Source organism: Phascolarctos cinereus, unplaced genomic scaffold (assembly GCF_003287225.1).
Source record: "Phascolarctos cinereus isolate Bilbo 61053 unplaced genomic scaffold, phaCin_HiC Scaffold_5;HRSCAF=322, whole genome shotgun sequence".
Taxonomy (NCBI): domain Eukaryota; kingdom Metazoa; phylum Chordata; class Mammalia; order Diprotodontia; family Phascolarctidae; genus Phascolarctos; species Phascolarctos cinereus.
Genome location: NW_027555958.1, coordinates 137,520,338 through 137,541,920, shown reverse-complemented (window position 1 = coordinate 137,541,920; position 21,583 = coordinate 137,520,338). Strand labels below are relative to the sequence as shown.

The window sequence follows — 21,583 nt, the reverse complement described above, 5'->3', positions numbered from 1 at the left end:
AATTTGATTAAAAGAATGGCTGTTCTCATTCACAGAATAGTTTTACGTCTAAGTCTTTAATGACAGTTCTTATAAGAACATACTTACAATTATGCATGTAGGAACTTCACGAAGTGAATATTCTGATTTATTTGGAATATCCTGGTTGCCTATCAGTTCATAAACAGCAGGGTAGGATAATAAATTTACCAGTCCTAGAAAAGACTATGGAGAAAGAATGGAAAGAAAAGGAAGGGGGAGAAAGAATAGGAAAAAGATAAGAGAGAATAGGTTATTTAAAGTTCAATCTACGAAAGAAATTTTGTTTACATATGGCTAAGAAGTAGACTAGTATAACAGTTTTAATTGCAAGATTTCAGTCCATTTCTTTTTTAAAATAATAGTTAACAAAAATACATTCCAAGTAGAGTACATTTTAGACAAAGTGTCACATACAAAGGCATATTCACATTTCATTTAGCGACTATGAAAAAAACAACACGAAAAAATTTTAAAGGCATAAAGCAAAGTATTCAAAAACATTTGCTCCCATAGAAGCAACCTATGAACCTGAGTCATTTATTTAATTACTTAATGTTAGGGTTTTTAACCTTTTTTGTGTATCATAGACTCCTTTGGCAATCTGGTGAAACCAATGGTTACTGTTGTTAGAATATTTTTTTAAGTCCATAATTGAAAGAAATACAAAATTTCAGTTACAAGTTAGTGAAAATAAAGATGTATTTTTTTTTCTCATTCAAGTTCATAGCCCCTTTGAAATCTACCCATAACATCTCCAGAAATTCACTGCTCCCAGGTTAAGAATTTCTGTTCTATCTAATGCATAAAAATCAGAAACCAAATTAGCTCCTTACTGCTAGTTTATGGAAGCAATTTAGATTCATAGAAAAAAAAATTGCTTTCAGAAAGAAAGCAAAGTGACCTATAAAACTCATTGCTTTTCTAGACCAAATAACAGACTCTTTCTTAGTTTACCATTACAAGAATCTCTAAGTCTCTCTCTTCACTGTGATCAATTCTACACAAAACACAATCTCTCTTCTGAAATGCCCATTTTATCATATTACTCTTTTGGTCAAGAATCTTTAACAATTCCCTATTAACAAATCAAATTGGAGCTTCTTTACCTAGTTTTAAAAGCTCTTCATCTCCCTTTGTACTACCCAACAACTTTTTTTTTCTTTATTTCACAACACAGGCCTTTTATTATAGAAAAGCACATTTGCTTACTACCATAATACCCATATACACATATACATTATGTAAAATGTACTTGCCTCATCTTCATGCTCATGCTAGTAGTCTTCATTATACCAGATTACTCAAATTTTCAATGTTTTCTTTAAAACCACAAACATTCCAAAGTCAAGTTCACTCAGATATGATCTCATCATTTATACTTAAGACTTACAGTTTATATCCATTTGCATTTGCAGATATATTTTCTTATCAATTTAAAATTATGTTCATGTATCTATTAGCAGATAGAGTCACAACTTTTTAAGCTTAAAAGGAATTCAAAGATGAGCTATTTCAAGTTATGGCTTTTTAAAATGAAGAAATAAGGACAGAGATGAATGACTTGGCCAGATTTCTCAGTATCAGAATCTGGTCATAATTTTTTCTATAAAAGATCTATTTCTAATTAGCTCAGCTTATCTATTTTTTAAAAATAATTTTCTGACAAATTTTTACAGACTTGACTCTAATCTCTTTCTGGTAATCACATTGTACAATTTGGGTACATCAGTAACATTACATTGTTAGTGCCTTGAAGGAGGAGAGTCACCTACAGTTTTAGAAGCAAAAGAAGGAGAAGTAGCTTCATGAAAAAGACAGATAAAACTAATTTTTGAAAGATAGATAAGATTTTAGAAATTGGTCAGGAAGTGCCTTATAGACATAGTAGACAACAAGGAAGAAGGAAAGGGTAAGAAAAATTGAGGAAATACTAATTCCTAAGATGAGACACACCAGCCAGGCTACAGAATATGTGAAACATAGTAGTATAAGGTAATATTGAATGGTCTTAAATTCTTAGTTAAATAATTGTATTTTATTTGGTGGGTAATGGAGAGTTTGAACAAGGTTGTGAGAAGAGCAACCAAAGTGTTGTGTTAGGATAATTACACTGGCATTAGTCTATGTGAGCTACGGTAAAGTGGAGACAGGATTGGAGTGGGGTAGGGAGACCAAATAAATGGCTACTGAGATTCCAGGCAAGATGTAACAAGGGTCTGAACTGGAATAGCGTCAATGGGAAAAGAAAGAAGGGTACAGATATAAGAACAAATGAGGAAGCAGAAACCATAGGACTTAGAAACTCTTTGGACACTGACAATGAGGGAGAAGGAGAATCAAAAGATCAGTCTAAGATTCAAACCTGGAGATTTCACACTAAGAGAATGGTAAGGTCAAGACCTAGGCATGACTTCCCAGTTATATTACCAATAAGACAGAAGACTACACATATTCTTCAATCCTTACAACCTCTTGAATCTCTCTAAAATAGGATTTATACACAACAAAAAAATAAATTTCTCTATGATCTAGGACACCAAGCACTCAAATGAGGTAAAAATTCAGTGCAATAAAACCAAAGTAGTTTAATTGTTAGCCTCTAATTGACTCACTTAACACCCTTTCCTCTACTGCACATCACATTCTGGGAGCAGAGCTGCACAAAATGACCCACTAACTTGCAACAAGAACTTAACTCTACACTCTCTTTTCCATATTCCCTCCCACCCACCTCCATCCAACAGTGTTGTAGAAAATCAAAATGAAGACACTTGCCCAGGAAGCCCTCTATTCCACAGTAGAGCTCAAACAGAGAGCTATGGAAGAGAGGAAACTGAGGAAGGAAATAAGTATGGCTGTGTGGCACTCCACTGAGCATGAAAGAAAGGGACTCACATCCAGCTGGAGCCAGTTTTGCCCCCATCTGAAGCAGAAACTGAGGCCAGTGAATCATGAACTACTCAATGTGGAAGGAGACTGATGAGAATTCTGAAGTCCACCCCTCCTCCCCCCAAAGAGGAGTCATAAAGTAGATAACAGGGGTCTATAAGGGAAAAAAGTGAAATTCAAAGATCTCAAAAAGAAGAAAACTCAACTAAAGGCCTCAAAAATAAGCAGATAAGCTAAAAGAGAAAATAAAACAGAAAAGAATGTGACATCCATATCACTAAAATAATCCAGATACATATAAATGAATATTCTAAGACAAAGGAAAAAAATTCAAATGTCATGGGGCAGAAAACCTTGTAGATCCATCCCCAGGAGACCATGAAACCATGGCAGGATGTTACTTAATGGTTTGAAAGACAAATAAAAACAAAAGCAGAAGTTATGGTCTGCACATATAAACAATTATAAGAATAGAAAAAGAAAAAAAAAACAACTTCAATCCATGGTGGGAAGTATTAACAATGAAGCAAGAGAATAAGTGAGTGGGAATGAAAATACAAAGAAGTAAAGACCATCCAGAAGAGAAACAGAAAAGCAATAATGCTAAAAGAAAACACAGTCTCCACAAACAAAACATATTGATCTTCAAAAATGGATGAGCTAAACTTGAGAATTATAAGTCTTCCAGAACAGAAAAAGTGAAGAAGAAAAAGGGGATTACCATTCAAGAAATAACAAAAGAAAATTGCCAGAACATCTAAATGTAGGAGAAAAAAAAATAGCCAATCAAAAGAATCCCCAGATTGCCTCAAGAAAAACAGCTTATGCTGAAAACTTCAGAATCCACAGTAATAAAATTTAACAGTTCCACTGAACAAAAAAGCTTGCCATCAACCATAAGACCTTCAAATATACAGGAAATAAAACTGAAGTAACACAGAACTATTCAGCATCCAACAGAAACTGTAAGAGGGAATGGACTAATATCTTCCAAAGACCAAAGAAGGTCTAGATGCAACCTTGGGGTAAACTACCCTGCAAAACTGAATTAATTAATGAAAATTAATGAAAAAAAAAAAGACAGATGGTCAATAAAAGAGTTGTTCCAAATACCCCTAGAAAGAAAACTAGACCTGAAATTATTTGCTTCAAAAAACACCACAGACAAGAGACATACAAAAAGTTAAATGGAACAACCAAGAAAAACACAAAAACAACATAACAACAAAGAGATCAGTAAAACTATTTCTTTCTGAATGCACACAAGAAGACAAGGGTGAAAGCAGAGGTCAAATAAAAGTGATGGTAGAGAAACAGGCCATAAACATCATGGACTAAACCTCACAATATCATACTTACAGGTGAATCAATGTTTATTGCGGGTTTAAATTACAGAATGGGAGGGAGAATTAAAGCAGAGAGGAAAGGAAGAAAATGTAGAAAATATGTGATGTAAATTAATCCAGTCAATTGAGGGAAAATAACATTTGTAGAGTCTTCAGGAGAAAGGCTGATGAGACAGGGAGAAACTAAAACAGAAAATAAGAAATGGGAAAATCTTGTTTGAAGATGAATGCTTGCATAGAAGAAGAGAGATAATCTATAAAAGTAAATGCGGATGTTACAACTGGCATTATCTGCAGAGATTTGGTGCTTAGAAAGACCAATGCATCCTGCCTCAGGTTAAGAAGGAACAGAGCTACCGGAAGGCATCTGACATTCAAAAGAGTGGAAGGATATAGACATATGGAAGAAATTTCAAGCAAACAGGGTGGTAGGTGGAACAATCATGAGGAAGGCAAAGGTTAATGATGAACTGCACAATAAGGAACGTGGGAAAATTCCTACATGGGGTGATATCCTCTCTATTACCTGCAGATACAGTTATCTACGAAAAAACTGCTCTACAGGCCAAGATCCACAATGCAATAAATACAGAAATTGTTCAGAATAGGAACCCAAATAGATCCCTTAGATACTTTAACTCCATGAGGAATAGAAAGGATAAAGAAGGACTAAGTATAAGAGGGATCAATCAAAGAACTGAAGTGTAGAACAGATAAGGAAGATAAATAATAAAGAGAATGAGGGGGAAATCATTTTTGCAAAAAGAGACAAGAAATGAAACTGTAAAAACTAGGGAACAAAACAAGGAGAAGGAGAATAGGGATTTTATTTGACTGCTTAACTGAGAAAGGGATAAAGATGATATGGATTAAATAACTATATAAAAGCCATCAAGAAAAATGAAAAGTTAAACAAAATTCCAACATTAGTGAAGGAAATTACAAATTGGGAAAGGACTTGAAGAGAGCCTTTGTTTGACATTGGAAGTCCTTCATAACCTGGCCCCTTCCTACCTTTCCAATTTTCTTATTCCATTCTCTTGTACCTATTATTGAATCCATTGGCACTGGCCTCCTTTCTGGTCCTGGAACACAAGATTTTGTCTCTCAGCTCCAGGCTTTTCACTCTCCTTATTCCACCTGCCTGGAACTCACTCCCTCTGCATCTCCACCTCCTGGCTTCTCTGGCTTCCTTCAAATCTCTACTAAAGCCCCAACTCCCCCCAACATACCTTTCCTAGTCTTCCATTACCTTAGCGCTTTTTTCTGAGGTTATCTTCAATTATTCTCTCTCTCATGTTGGCTTCTCCATTATTCAATGAGCTCTTTGAAAGAAAGGATTGCTTTTTTTCATTTTCTTTGTACCCTTAATGCTTATTACAGTGCCTAGAACAGTGGTGGCTTAATAAATACTTGTTGACTTAATATATACTATTTATTATCATATTTCTAAAGATGCCTCTATTCTTATTTTTTGCAGCATTTTTAGCATGAGTATTATACTTGGTAAAAAGATTTTTACATCAAATGAGACAATCATGTAGTTACAGATATTTTTGCTTTTAATATTTTTATGGGGAGGCAGAGTCAAGACAACACAGTAAAAGCAGGGACTAGCTAGAGCTCTCCTCCAAACCCTTCCAAAAACCTGTAAAAATTACTCTAAACAAATTCTAGAGCAGCAGAACCCACAAAAAGACTGAGTGAAACAAATTTCCAGTCCAACACAACCTAGATGGTCAACAGGAAAGGTCTGTTGTGCCAGGCTGGGATAGGAACACAGTCTAGCACAGGCCACACAGACCAGGCCCCGGGGAACCTGGAATAGGCTTCAGGGGACTGAATCACTGGCAGCTGTGGTGGTTTCCAGACTTTTCAACCCACAAATGTCAAAGACAACTTAGAAGGAGCAGGAAAGGTCTGTTGGACCTGGTGAGAGAGGAGCACAGGAAACCCCAGCACAGGCAACACAGCCCCAGGGCAGCAGCAGCTGCAGCTGCTGCTGCTTCCAGAGATCTCATGCCACAGACTGTAAGGGGATCTAACAACTGATCAGAAGGAGACTATAGCAATCTCTTTGCTGGCACTGAGGCAGGATTCTGTTGCTTTGCCCATACTTGGATCTGGGTCATAGTCCTAGGTGGCAATCCTGGTGCAAGGAGGAGCACTGGCATAGCAGAGCTTGTGGCAGCAGTGCAGAGAGAACCCTCCTCAAAGTTCCAGGGCAGAAAAGAGTGCTTGTGGTCACTCACACACTATAGCAGGCCAGGTATGGAGTAAACATCTCTCCTTAAATCATACCACTTTGGAAGAACTGAAAACTTACAGATCCCTAGAAGTATCTTTGAAAACAGCTAAACAAAACCCCTTGAAGCTTGGGGCAGTATGCCCTCCACACTGGAAGCAGAGCCCTACCTTAACAAAGAGTTAAAAAGTCAAGTAATTGGCTGGGAAATTGAGCAAACAATAGGAAAAAAATTCAGACTATAGAAATTTACTTTGGTGACACAGAAGATCAAAATACGTAATCAGAAGAAGACAACAAAATAAAAGCTACTACATCCAAAGCCTCCAAGAATAATATGAATTGCTTTCAGGCCATGGAAGAACTCAAAAAGGATTATGAAAATCAAGTAAGAAAAGTAGAGGAAAAATTGGGAAGAGAAATGACAGTGATGCAAGAAAATCAAGAAAAATGTATTAATAGCTTGCTAAAGGAGATCCAAAGAAATACTGAAGAAAATAACACTTTAACAAATAGCCTAACCCAAGTGGAAAAAGAGGTCCAAAAAGCCAACGAGGAGAAAAATGCCTTAAAAAGCAGAATTGGCCAAATGGAAAAGGAGGCCCAAAAGCTCACTGAAGAAAATAATTCCTTAAAAATTAGAATGGAGCAAATAGAAGTTAATGACTCTGTGAGAAATCAAGAAATTCTAAAACAAAACCAAAAGAATGAAAAAATAGAAGACAATGTCAAATATCTCACTGGAAAAACAACTGACCTGGAAAATAGATCCAGGAGAGATAATTTAATTACCTGAAAGCCATGATCAAAAAAAGAGCCTAGACATCATCTTTCAAGACATTATCAAGGAAAACTGCCCTGATATTCAAGAATGAGAGGGTAAAACAGAAATTGAAAGAATCCACTGATCTCCTCCTGAAAGAAATCCCAACAGGAAAATTCCCAGGAATATTATAGTCAAAAATCCAGAGTTCCCAGGTCAAGGAGAAAATATTGCAACCAGCTAGAAAGAAACAATTCAAATATTGTGGAAAGACAATCAGGATTACACCAGATCTAGCAGCTTCTACGTTAAGGGATCAGAGGGCTTGGAATATGATATTCTGGAGGTCAAAGGAGCTAGGATTAAAACCAAGAACCATCTATCCAGCAAAACTGAGTATAATCAGTGGGGGAAAAACTGACATTCAAAGATGTAGAGGAATTTAAAGCATACTTTAGAAGCCAGAGCTAAACAGAAAAACTGACTTTCAAATACAAGACTCAAAAGAAGCATGAAAGGTAAGCAGTTAAGAAAAATCATTAAGGGACTTATTAGTGTTCAACTGTTTACATTCCTACATGGAAAGATGATGTTTGTAACTCATGAGACCTTTCTCATTATTAGGGTAGTTGGAGGAAATATATACGTGTGTGTGTGTGTGTGTTGTGTGTGTGTATAGATAGACGGGGGGGGGAGAGGGACACAAGTTGAGTTGACTATGAAGGGATGATATCCAAAAATAAAATTAAGAAGTGAAAGAAGGATTAACTGGGAGAAGGAGAAAGAGAGAGTTAGAATAGGGTAAATTATCTCACACCAAAGAGGCAAGAAAAAGCTTTTACAGTGGAGGGAAAGAGGGGGGAGAAGGTGAGAGGGAATAAGTGAACCTTATTCTCATCGGATTTGGCTTAAGGAGGGAATAACATATACACTCAATTGGGTATGGAAATCTATCTTACCCTATAGGAAATTAGGAGGAAAGCAAACACTTTTGAGGAGGGACAGGGTCAAAAGAGAGAATAGAATAAACAGAAGGGGGGACAGAATGGAGGGAAATATAGTCTTTCACTACATGACTATTATGGAAGTGTTTTGCATGACTATACATGTATAATCTATGTTGAATTGCTTGCCTTCTCAAAGAGGGTGGGTGGGGAGGAAGGAATGGAGAGAATTTGGAACTCAAAGTTTTTAAAATGAATGTTAAAAATTGTTTTTTCATGCAACAAGGAAATAAGATGCACAGGCAATGGGGCACAGAAATCTATCTTACCCTACAAGGAAATAGAAGCGGAGGGGGATAAGAGAAGGCAGATGTGGTGATAGAAGGGAAGGCAGATTGAGGGAAGTGGTAATCAGAATGCATGCTGTCAGGGGGTGGGGGGATGGGAGAGATGGGGAGAAAATTTGGAACTCAAAATCCTATGGAAGTAAATGTTGAAAACTAAAAATAAATAAATAAAATTATAATAGCATTATGTTAAACATTTCCATAATTTTCACCTTGATAATAAGGATTTCTGCATAAAATAATAGAGTCTTTTTATGAGGATTTTAAAATTTTTGAAGCAATATTCATTAACAAAATTATCCAAGAGTTCTCTCTTTGCTTCAACTTTCCCTAGTTTAGATATCAAGGCTATATTTGTCTAACAAAACAAAATTGGAGGAGTGCTTCCTTTATCATTTTTTACAATAATTTGTTTTGTACAGATATTAATTATTCTTTAGGATTATTTAAGAACACTATCTGAGGTTCTGGTAAGTTGGATATTTTACACTTTTGTAAGTCATGCTTTACTTCTTTTTGAGTTTTAGTTTTGTTGGCAACCAATTTTATACAGTAGGCACTGACAATTCTTTTTTATTTCTTCTGGGTTCCTTGTGACTTTAATTTGTTCACTTTTTATTTTTTAATTTAATTTTCCACCCTCTTCTTTTTAATCAGGACAGTTAAATCTCGTCTATTTAGTTAGCCTTTTTGAATAATAAGCACTTAGTTTTATTTTAGTTCTACAGTCTTTTTGGTTTCCAATACATTTATGACTTTCCTAACTTTTAAAATTTCTTCTATTGCATTGATTTGGGGTCTGTTCATTTGGTGGCTTTCCAGTTTCTTAAAAGGTACTGTGGAACCGAATGGAAAAAAGAATAAGATTTAAAAAGTTGTGTTTGATATAATTATCTAACAAGTATGTAGTAAATTAACTGAAAGAAAATAATCTGGAGGAAGGGAAGTTGAGCAGGATATTTTAGAAATAAGCAGATAGGTGATCAGGGTCCAGATTAGAGAGGTAGTTATAGAAATGAAATCTAGAGAAAGAAATGACAAACCACTCTAGTATCTTTGCCAAGAAAACCTCAAATGGGGTCAGGAAGACTTGGACATGACTGAACAACAACAGAAAAACAAATAGAAATGAAAATTCCCATTAAACCTATTTTCCTGCTCAAACTATTTTACTTACACCAATATATTTCAAAAGTTCATCAGGGAAATCTGTTCATTTAACCTCTTACACACATATATGCAAACATAAATACATACAAATTCAATCATAAAAATGTATTAACATTTTATTCACATCAACTAATCATAATACATGGTTTACATGACATGCTAATATTTATTAAATATTACTTTGGAAAGGTGCTAATTTTTTTAGTCAATTGAATTTAATCACATAATTATATCAGATTAATAAACCTTTAAAAATGCTGTTTAAGATAGCATTGTTTATAACAAATTATGCATCTGTAACTTATTGCAAGTCATGATATAATTATCTTTAGAATTCCTACGGACTTCTACAAGATCCCATCAGATTATAAAATTCAGTCCACATATCATCTTAATTAATTCTGATGTGCTATTTCCCATATTCGATTAAGTAGAACTCTACGCGAAAACAATCTAATAAATGCATTTGGTCCAAAACATCCCTGAACAGAATTGTAAAGAGATTTGAGGTTCAGTAGAGTCAGATTACAGTAAAAAAATACCAATTTTTACTTTAAGATTTTTGAAAAATCATTAATATAGTTTAATGTTTTATATAATTAATATAATTTTATCTGTGGAAGATTTTAGGAAGTTAAGAGAATATAAATACAGGTTCCTAAGACAAGTATAATTTTGATATGCTATATCTACCATTGAGTATTCATAAAAATATGGTATACCAGTTACATGATTGCAATATTATTAATGTTTATAAAGTAACATGAAAATTTGACTGATAAATGACAAAAAATAAAGATTTTTTTTAAACGTGGTATTTACTTTTAAGGCAAAAGCAATGCCTTAAGGCAAAGTCTTTTCTTGGGAATTAAAAATATCTCAAGCCTTAGATGATCTCATTGGTTTCATGTCAAAAACAACAAAAAAATTCAAATAACTCATTATAAACAAAACTTGCTTGAAATAACAAGTTACTTGATTTAACTAATTATTTTAAAAGAAATTAGTTGTTTAAGTACAGCACCATAACCATTATTCTTAACTGACCTATGAGGAAGCAGAGAAATGATTATTTTCTATTATATTAACCCCAGGCTTTTTATTTCCTCATTTGGGGACTAACCCCTGTAGATCAGTCAGCCAGTTTCTGAAGGGTATGACTGGTGGAAAAGATTGCCCTAATCCTCAGAGTACATGTTCCTAGATGTTGGGCAGGATCCTACCCAACTGGGAAACTCTGCTTTTGGAAGTATAAACAGAATCTAATCTAGGTGGATACTTGCCCTGAGGGAAAAAGCCCATGACTTTGCACCTCTCCACTGGAGTTTAGGGCGACCCAGCTCATAAAGAAGAAAATCAATCACAGAGATGGATTCCTGTCTAGATTGCTGAGGTAGCTGAGTCTCATGATCAAGCCATGTTCTCAGCAGGAGGAGCTGAAGACTTTGCCAACCTCCTCATGAAAATGTCCACCAATAATAGCTGACTGTACCTATCAGAGACATTTCCTTTCAAAAAGATATTTAAAGCATTCAGCACGTCCATTATGTGCCTTTGGTTACTGAGAAAAACCACTGGCCATCAATTTATTGATTACTAGCTAGCCTAATTAATAAAGTGATTATTAATTACCCAGAAACTTTGTTTCTTGGGTTTTTCATTCATTACAGGAAGCTCACCATCCAGTCAACAAACTTAATGAAATGATATGTGCTACAAATATTAAGGTAAGCTAAAGGAGAAATATACATGGACAAGCATTGTACAGGATAAAGATATGGAATAGGCTATGAGTGAAGATAACACTAAGGCCAATTAGATATATTATGAATTTCAGTGATATGTTCAAAAAGTTTTAAAGCGCCAACAAAAAGAATTATAATTTCTGTGTATGTATATGTGTATATTGTGTGTGGATATATATGTATATATCTTGAAATGAGAACTAAATCAGCAAAGCTTGCTATAAATATTTTTCCAATTTCCTGCTTCTCTTCTAATTTTAGCTTTATTGGTTTTGTCTGTGCAAAATCTTTTCAATTTTATGTAATCAAAACTGCCAATTTTCCCGACTTGAAACTCTTCTATTTGGTTATAAATTCCCCATCTACAGATCTGACAGATAATTTCTTCCATGTTCCTCTAATTTTCTTATATCACTCTTTACATTTAAATCATTTGGAGCTTCTTTTGACATTTGCTGTGAAATGCTGATCTAAAAATAGTTTCTGCCAGACTACTTTTCACTTTGTTTGTTTTTTAAGGCAACTGGGTTAAGTGACTTGCCCAGGGTCACACAGCTAGTAAGTGTCAAGTGCTTGGTCTGAGGCAGGATTTGAACTCAGGTCCTCCTGACTTCAGGGCCAGTACTCTATCCACTGCGCCACCTAGCTGCCCCTACTTTTCAGTTTTCACAAGAGTTTTTGTCAAATAGTGAATTCTAGCTCCAGTAGCTGAGATTTTGGGGTTTATCAAATGCTAGGTTACTGTGCTCATTTGCTTCTCTATATTGTATGCCTACTCTGCTTCACTGACCAACCTTTCTATTTCTTACCTAGTATCAAATTATTTCGATTATTACAGTTTTGTAGTATTAGTTTGAGATTTAGTACTGGTAGGCCTCCTGTCCTTTTTATTTTTTTCACTGATTCCTTTGATATCCTTGACCTTTTATTCCTCCAAATGAATTTTTTTTTCTAGATCTATTAGGTAATCCTATAGTAGTTTGGGTGGCATGACATTGAATAAGTAAATTGATTTAGGTAATATTGTCATTCATCAAATTGGCTTGGTCTACATATGAGAAATTAATCTCTCTCCAATTATTTAGATATGTCTTTATCTGTGCAAAGTGTTTTATATTTGTAGTCATAGTCTTTGCCTGTATCTTAGCAGGTAAATGCCTAAGTATTTTATACTGTGTTATTTTAAATCGAATTTCTCTTTCAATCTCTTCCCCCTCCTCTACTTTTCAGTCTCCCTTTAAATGCTGTCTTCCCCCATTACATTTTAAGCTCCTTGAGAACAGTCTATCTTTCTTTTTCATATTTGTATCCACAGCTTTAAGCACAAGACCTAGCACATACTAGGTGCTAAATAAAAGTTTACTTCAAGACTGATTTTATTGTTGTTTTCTCCATTTATACTGGCATAGTCACTTGAATATAAAGTTTTCCTGGTTCTGTATACTTCACTTACTTTTTTCTTTAAAAGTTTGATAGATGGCGTAGCTAGGTGGTGCAGTAGATACGGTACTGGTTCTAGAGTCAGGAGTATCTGAGTTCAAATCCAGGCTCAGACATATAACACTCACTAGCTGTGTGACCAAGTCACTTAACCCCAACTGCCTCAGCCAAAAAAAAAAAAAGTTTGACAGAATTCTCTTATAAATCCACTTGAAGTAGGGATTGGTTCCCCTACTTTTTTTTTTATTCCTTACAGCTATGGTTCAATTTCTTTTCTAAAATTGAATTTCTGAAATTCTTTATTTCAGTGGTTTCTCATTGATTTTTCTTCTTTATTATTTAAATAAACAGCATTATCTTGTATTTTCCACATTTTAAAGTCAACTATATGACTGTGAAGCTGTCAAACTTTCGGACAAACTCCCAAGTAAACCCTAAGCAGATCAAAATGTAATTGGGAAATATTTAACAAAATAAATTTTAAAAATGAAACATAATGTTAATTTGTGATTTTTTAAGTAATATGCAGTCCTCAGGGAGCCACTGGTATTTGATTTTGATAAGACTGTATTAGATTCATCTACAAAAGCCTAATTTTTCTTTTTTATATAATTTTTATTGATATCTTTTTTTTAGATTAACAAAAATTCTCCCAGATACCTCATCCTCCTCAAGAGCCAACCTCCTCAAAGAGTTATATAACACAGAATTTTAAAAAAGAAAAAAAGGAAAAAAAATCAAAACTGATCAATATATTGAAAAAGTCTAAACATGTGTACAATTCCCATACTCTGCGGCGAAGTACGGTGGTGTCAAAATAAAATGAATTAATGATTAAAATGTCCATATTGACAAATAATAACAGTATGAAAGGAATGTTTTATTATACTAGTCTCTCAGTGAACAAGCATTTTTTAAGTGCTTAGTATCAAGTACTGTGCTAAGTACTGAGAATAAAACTTCAAAATCTATTCTTCTCTACCATGACCTCCCATCCTATGACCTCTCAGTCCTCTCTTGGGTCATCACTCATGCACTGACTACATTTTCCTCTCCATCCAGAACCCTTAGTGAACCAGTTCAACTCTACTGGAGTCCAATGCTCCCTTTTCCAATCGGATATATTTTGTCCTGCCAACCTTTTATAACTCTCACTATTCTATCTATATGGTACTGAGCAAAGCTAGAGAAAATCATGAAACCAGGCTGATAAGTTCCACTACAAATTTGTTATATAATCTTAACTAGGCCTTAAATGAAACAAGGTAATAATTCTTTTACATTTCCCAAATTGACTATCTCACTCATCACAAAGGATCTCCCATACCTCTTCTCAAACCTTCCATGGATTCCCACCCTCTCAGCTGAGAATCTTGCCACATACTTACTGAAAATATTGGAACCATTCACCAAGAGAAATCCCTCTTCCCCCCACCTCTTATCTCATATAATTAAAATGCCTTCTGCAATCCTCTCCTCCTCCCATTTCACATGAAAAGATGGGTCTTCTCATTGCCAAGGCTAACGCCTCTACATGCAAAAGTGATGCCATTCAATTCCCTATTCTCCAGAATATCACTCCCTCAATCATGCCCACTCTGTTACTTATCTTTAATCTCTACTGGCTGCATCTCTGCCACCTACAAACATTCCTATGTCTTTCCCCCTCCTTAAGAAAAGATCTTCTCTTGATCCATCTATCTCAGCTAGCTATTGTCCTATATCCCTTCTCCCTTTCCTGACTAAACTCCTGGAGAAGACTATCTAAAATCAGTACCTCCTCCTCCTTTCCTCTCACTAAAATTATCAATGTTCTTTTAATAGACAAATGTAATGGCCTTTTCTCAGTCCTCATCCTCCTGACCTTCCTGCTGCTTTTGATACTGTTTGAGATGTAAATCCTGGAAAAGTTTTTCCTAAACTGTGATTAGTGAAACCTGCTGTTTGAGGTAAAAGCTCACGGGGTTTTATTTTGAGTTGTTTGATGGATCCTAATAATCCATTGATAATCAATAATCCACGATCTGAGAAAAATGCCACAAGCTAGTCTGAGAATGTGATACTGGTGGGAAGGCAGCATCAGGAAAAACTGAGAGGACAATTTCAGCCTCAGTCTAAGATGGGATCCTCCTGGCTCAGTTTACATATCATGTTCCTTTGAAAAGGAATGTTACCTACCTGGCTATTCCTAAGTCTGGCTATGAGGTGGATATGATACTGCATGGTTGGAAAACTGAATTATCTGAATCCAAACAGAGCTAAGGATGTTTTATCCTATCATATCTGGGCCCTGTAGTCTTTTCTGTCAGATTTGTGTCTTCCAGACTACAGGCCATTCACCTACAATTGGTAGCAAACAGCAGGTACCAGCCAATGTCCCCCCATTGTTCCCTGGATGCAGCCTGTGTTCGGTTCCTTCTCTTCGGGACCAGCTTGAGGCAGGGGCAGCTCTACACACCTTGCCAGCAGGAAAAAGTTTCAGAAGCCAAGACCTTTGCCCCTTACCCTAAAAGAATTTGGAACCCATTCATTTGAAGGGGTAATGATGAGGATGGGATCTGGACCCCAAAAAAGAAAAACCCTGGACTTTCCCACATGGCCAAATCTCTGGTATTTGCCTGAGGCTATAATCCCATCAACTGCTCTTTCATTGTGGCTATGCCTAATCTCCCAATTCTCTGTTACCCTTAACCTAGCCTAGCCCTCCATTGTTTTACCTCCTTATGGCCCCTGGCCACTTCCCACACTTCATCCTAGCTAGGCTCTATTCTCCCTTGGCCACATGGTCCAGGACCCTGGCATTTTATTACCTCACAGTCCCCACAGTCTACATAGTCACTCTTAGATCTCTCCCACGGTCTTTCTGTATATAAGGGCCATCTTGTCTTCATTAAGGTGCTCAGATTCTTAAAATCTAACCACTGCTCAGATCCTTATAACCTAGCCAACAGCTCACTAATGTTCAGATTCTTCAAGAGTCTGGCCAATATGGTGGATCCTTAATAAACCTTGTTTCGGCTGGGAAGAAAAAAAAAAAGAAATCTTAAACTCAACATGTCCAAAACTTGGTTCATTATCCACCTGCCAACCCCCATACCTTTCCCTCTTCCAAACTTTCCTATTACAGTCAAAAGTGCTACTACTCCAGTCCCCTAAACTCACAATCTATGTATCATTCTTAACTCCTTGCTCTCTCTCACCCCCATATCAGGTCCCAACTCCTGTCGTTTCTACCTTCACAATATTTCTCAATATGGCCCTTTCTCTCTTCTGACTCTGCAACCACCCACATCCAGGCCCCCATCATCTCTGTCTGGACTACTTAAATAGTCTGATGATTGGTCTCCCTGCCTGGAGTGTCTCTCCACTCCATTCCATCTTTCACTCAGCAGTCAAAATGATCTTCCTAAAGCACAAATTTGTCCAAGTCACCCCACTATTTTATCAATTCTGCCAGCTTCCTACTGCCTCCACCATCTTTTGTAAAATCCTCTGACATTTAAAGTTCCCCCATAACTAGGACTCTTTATACCTTTCAGTTTTCTTACTCCTAACATCCTCCCAAGTAATATGCTACCTAGTGATAGTAGCCTTTCTGCTATTCTTTGCACTAGGCACTCTATCTCCTTACTGGATATTTTCACTTGCTATCTCCCATGTCACAGGCTTCACCAGATGGCTAAAAAGGTTCTTGAAAGAAAAAGGGTTAGGAATTCTTATTCTAGAGAATGTGCTAAATGACTTCTTACCTTTTGACAGCTTCGGTCAATGGGATCCACTGGAGTAGGTCTGGGATGTGTTACTCTAACGTCATCTCTTCCACATTCCAAAATGGCCCATAATTCAGTTATAAGTGCATTAATAAACCCTAAAAAATCAATTATTTTATATTATTTATTTAAATTCTAGAAGTATTAGGATACTACTCATAATCTATCTACCACTCAGGCAAGATCATGCTATTGGAAGGAATCTGAGGGAATCAGAGAAGTTACTTTATCAAGAATGAGGCCAAGAACCAAGGTAACACCTCCAAAAGCAATGAATAGAATATAGAATGGAAATACACTATAGCCTAATGCTAAAGGTGATGACATAGAGTAAAAGGCAAAAGATATATGTGATCTTAAGAGAAACCAGGGTATACTCAAATTAACTACAAAGATGCTACTTGCATCCAGAGAAAGAATTGATAAATAAAATTATGTATAGTATGATTTTACATATCTATATCTATATATATTATATGTGTATATATCTATATCTATCCATCTATATAGATAGATAGATATAGATAAGATATAGATATACACACATATTTGTGTCTAATGGTTGCCATCCATAGGATGGGGAAGGGGGAGGGAGAAGGCAAAAAAGAAAGTTACATGATAACTCTATTATATATTTAAAAGAAAAAGCAAATTGTATATAATAGATTTAGAGTTTCACATGCAATCCTCTTTTCTACTCTACTTTGTTATGGAAATGCTTGTTTTATTTCTTAAATTCAGAATAAAAAAAAAAAGGCGATGACACAAAGGCTTTCAAAATTAAATGAGATACTAATGACTGGAGACAGACAATTTTCTACCAGACCAGGAAGTAGTGACAAGTCTTCTTTACGCTAAAATTTCCTTTATCATAAAATCATCCTTTATTATCAAACCTAGATATGTCTGAAGAAACAGAAAAGAACTGGGAGGTGACAATCTAATAACTTCAGTACCAAGATACTATTTAACTTTATACTGAAGTTAGACTCAGGATAGTGTATAACTTTTTCTATTTGCTTTCTTCTTTGTTTTTAATAATTCTCCATAAAATTTAATTTAAAAATATTCCAATATAGTCTCAGCTAAATGATTCTTTTGTACCCCATACCTAAGCCAAATCAGTCAACAAAGTATTAGCATGATTAAAATCATAAAATTTTGATGCTAGAAAGGCTTTAAAGCTCCCGACCCTTTCTCAAGTATTTCCATTGGTTCACCACTGCTCTCCTGATGCAATTTAAATTACTTGTCCTTCACTTCAAAACTCTATTATTTCACATGTACCTATAATTTTTATTTCATTTCTTCCTATCCTTTGATTCTTTTACTCCAGTCTAATAAAGTATAATATCTTTCTGCCTAGCATGTTTCCTTTTCTCAGTATAATTATAGTTCCTTGTTTTATACAATTCCATATTGGACACAGTAAGTTTCCTATTCATATCCAATGTTTATTGCCACTCAGGTTTTAAGAATCTCAACAATGACAAAATAACTTCACCATATAGAGAAAAAAAACCCTACCATTAACTATACAAATCTGAACATGAAATTGTTTCTGAAGTAATGCAATTAGGATGAAGAACAATCATTAAAAAAATTTCTACTTATAATCAAAACATATGTTCATATATACTACATAAAGTAAACAAAGAAAGAGATTAAAAATTAAGCTAATCTTAGCCCTAAAACATAACGGAAGCAGACCATTTTAAAATCTCATATGAAGTACTAAAAATACAGAGTAAGAATACGTATGTGTTATACAAGTATATATATATATATATATATATATATGTATGTATATGTGTATATATATATATACATATGTTTAACAATAAAATTAATAATATCACATAGTGATTCACAAAAGACATACTTAAGACTTGAAAATGAAGACACAATGTAACCAGTTGAGGGTAATTGGAGTAAGAGTCTAATTTTGGAGAGTATGCCACGTTTCCATCACTTTTCCTTTATGTTTACCACAGTAAAGCTGGTAATGAATGCTGTCATCACAAGCAAGAGTTAGGTAGACAGCATATTTGGAACACTAAGACTTTTCAAAAACATAATATATGTTGCATGATATCAGGAGGCAAGACGGCATGGGCCTATGGGATCCCTCCCAAGAGAAGTTGTGGTGGTTTAACACCACTTTATCAATGGCCCATAAAACAATTAAATCTTTTGGCATGATTGTGATTTTCTGACACCAATTCTGACATCAATCATGAGGTCAGGAAAGCAGGGTGATGGACAAAAGAAATCTACCTGGAATGATTAAGATGCAGTATTACTTCAAAAAGGATGACACCACTCATTGTTACAAGGTATTCTCCAACATTTAATAAAGGAAAAATCTTATGGTATAAAGTATCCCTCATAGATTGCTTCATCAATTATCACTGCTCTACAGAAGAAAAGTAAATCTAAAGTTCACAATTAATTCTAAGAAAACCCTAAGAGAAAAATCATACCTTCCAGGTAATGTATAACTTTAAGAAATTACAGAATTTTATTGCTACTATACTAAGCTCTAATTGTATCATTTGTTTTTTAAAGTGATAGCTTTAAGCCAAAAATATTACCTGAATTCCGTAGAGCTGCTGCACCTGCAGACGTTGATGCCACTTGTGTAACCACCACTCCATATCCAAACTTTTTATGCCTACTGACCTAAAAATAACAACAAAATAGTATGATTTTTAAGATTAAAAGTAAAATAAATATTATTCATACATTGCTTATGGACCCTTTATTTTAATCAAAGACTAACAATATAATCAACTACCAGAATTTAAGCTCTGTGAGAGAAAGAATCCTATCATTAAAAAATAATTAAATAAAAAACTTTATACATCTACCAGTGCCTATCACTCAAAATATTAGGTACTTAATAATTATATGTTGAATTTAAGGTTATAACTACAGCTGTGTATAAACAGCTAGATATTAAAATTATTTTAAAAATAACTAAAAGTATGGACTAAAGGTTTAACTGCTAAAACTGATGGCAAAATTCCTGAACTAAGAAAGCTCAAACATTTTTACTCATAGAAGCCCATTTACTCAGATTTTATATATAATTAATACACTTAGATTTCTAAGCCAGCAGAGATTATCAATAATAAACAATGAGAAGGTGGCAGAAGGTTGGTTACAAGCAAAAACATAGACTATATTTAGAATTGATAGCCTAACAGACCAAAAAATGCATATATCTCCATAAGAAAACAATTTGGCCCATTTACCTCCAACACATTGTCTACTATAGAAGATTAAAATAATGTATGTTCACAATAATATGTCTATGCCATCCAGAAAAGTCAACATTTTGTTCTGTGCATTCTTTTTTTTTTTAATGGCTAATGTATAAAGCATTTTGGAAAGATTTCCAGTCAAAGTGGTTTATGTTTTTAAAGTGCTAGTGTTTAAAAGAATATACCATTAGCTATTTAGAGAATTCAACTATATAGAGAGATTCAGTCCTTGAGAGGTAAATTCAACAAACATGTATCAAGCATCTACTACATTTTAGGCACTAGGGATACAAATACAAAGATTAAACAATTAAATTTTTTTAAAATGAAAGGCCTTCGAGGAATTTATAATCCAGATAACTTAGATTTAACTGTACACATATGTTTGATATCATATCAACAAAATATATAGCTGATTCAATTGTTTTCACTGTTTATGAAGTGGTTTACTCACACACATATGGCCAAAAATTGTGTTTTCGACTGCCTAATGATCTGCTACATAAAAATCAAGGTGTAGGCTATGATGCTTTCTTTAACTGAATTTTATATTACTATAAATCTTCATCTACAAAAAAATAATATTATTTTAAATGAAAGTACTATCATTAATAATACTACTAACAATAATAATAATAAGTACATATTGTTTGTGATAGATTTTAATTCATACCTGCAGTTTTTTTGCATACTGGTTGAACATAAATGTCACACAATCATTGATAGAACCTGTTTTCTGAAGAAGTAGTAGTCCTCTTGGAGTAGCAGCAAAATTTAGCAAGTCATCTAATAAATTTTCTTCCCATGCCACACTAAACCAAGATTTAAAACAAAACAGGAAGATACTTATTTAGGAAGAATGGAGATAAGAACAAACAAATAACATATCCTATCACTACAGATGCCATTCTTTTAAAGTGCATATTGGTGTAAGGACTCTAGAAATATAATGAACATAAAAGAGACTTTATATTTAATGATTAATGTTTTTATTTTTGTATCATTTATACATAATTTTCCTTTCCAAAATGATTCTAATATCAACTGCATACGTCACTGTTTTCATATTACTTGTATTCTTTTATCCACACCTCTATTTCATCTCATTTAATTGCTAACATTTACATAGAACCATGTGCCAAGAAACCTGTAAGCATTTGAAAATTACTGTCCCATTGAACTTCACAACAATCCTGGGAGGTGGGTGCTATTACTATTCCCATTTTATAGATGAGGAAACTGAAGCAAACAGAAGTTAAGTAACTCATCCAGGGTAACAGAGCTTATAAGTGTCTAAGGTCCAACTTGAACTCAGGTCTTCTTGACTACATGTCCAGAACTTTATCTACTGTACTAGCATTTAAAAAAAATTACTTCTGTGCCTAGATATCCAAAGCCTCAGTTCTCCATTATGCATATACCTTCTTTTTATAACTAAGTAGTATTCTTTTGAAGCTCCTAAAGCATATATGCATTATATTTTATTTTCACAGCTTTTTAATTTATTTTATATAGGGAGTTTGAACTTTCTACATAAGAGAACAATGAAATACCAAGAAATAATTATTGATAGATCACGCATTATCTGGCACAGCCTGATTTCGAAACTATGTTTTCTAGCTGGGGACGCCCAGGAA

The 21,583-nt window shown here is 34.6% G+C and overlaps 1 protein-coding gene across 4 annotated transcripts in view; it reads right to left on the bottom strand.

Annotated features, from left to right (window-relative positions):
- The window catches only part of TBC1D32 (TBC1 domain family member 32), a 237,185-nt gene that overhangs the window by 139,149 nt on the left and 76,453 nt on the right, over positions 1 to 21,583 (bottom strand). For all 4 annotated transcript variants that reach the window (XR_013486958.1, XM_020986958.2, XM_078155175.1 and 1 more), the window contains 4 exons: positions 20,620 to 20,758; positions 19,275 to 19,362; positions 16,660 to 16,778; positions 88 to 204 (listed from right to left, as the gene is read on the bottom strand). Coding sequence is in view for 3 of the 4 variants with exons in the window: in XM_020986958.2 (XP_020842617.1) it covers positions 88 to 204; positions 16,660 to 16,778; positions 19,275 to 19,362; positions 20,620 to 20,758 (463 nt within the window). In the remaining variant the exon portion in view is untranslated. The remainder of the gene's footprint in view (positions 1 to 87; positions 205 to 16,659; positions 16,779 to 19,274; positions 19,363 to 20,619; positions 20,759 to 21,583) is intronic.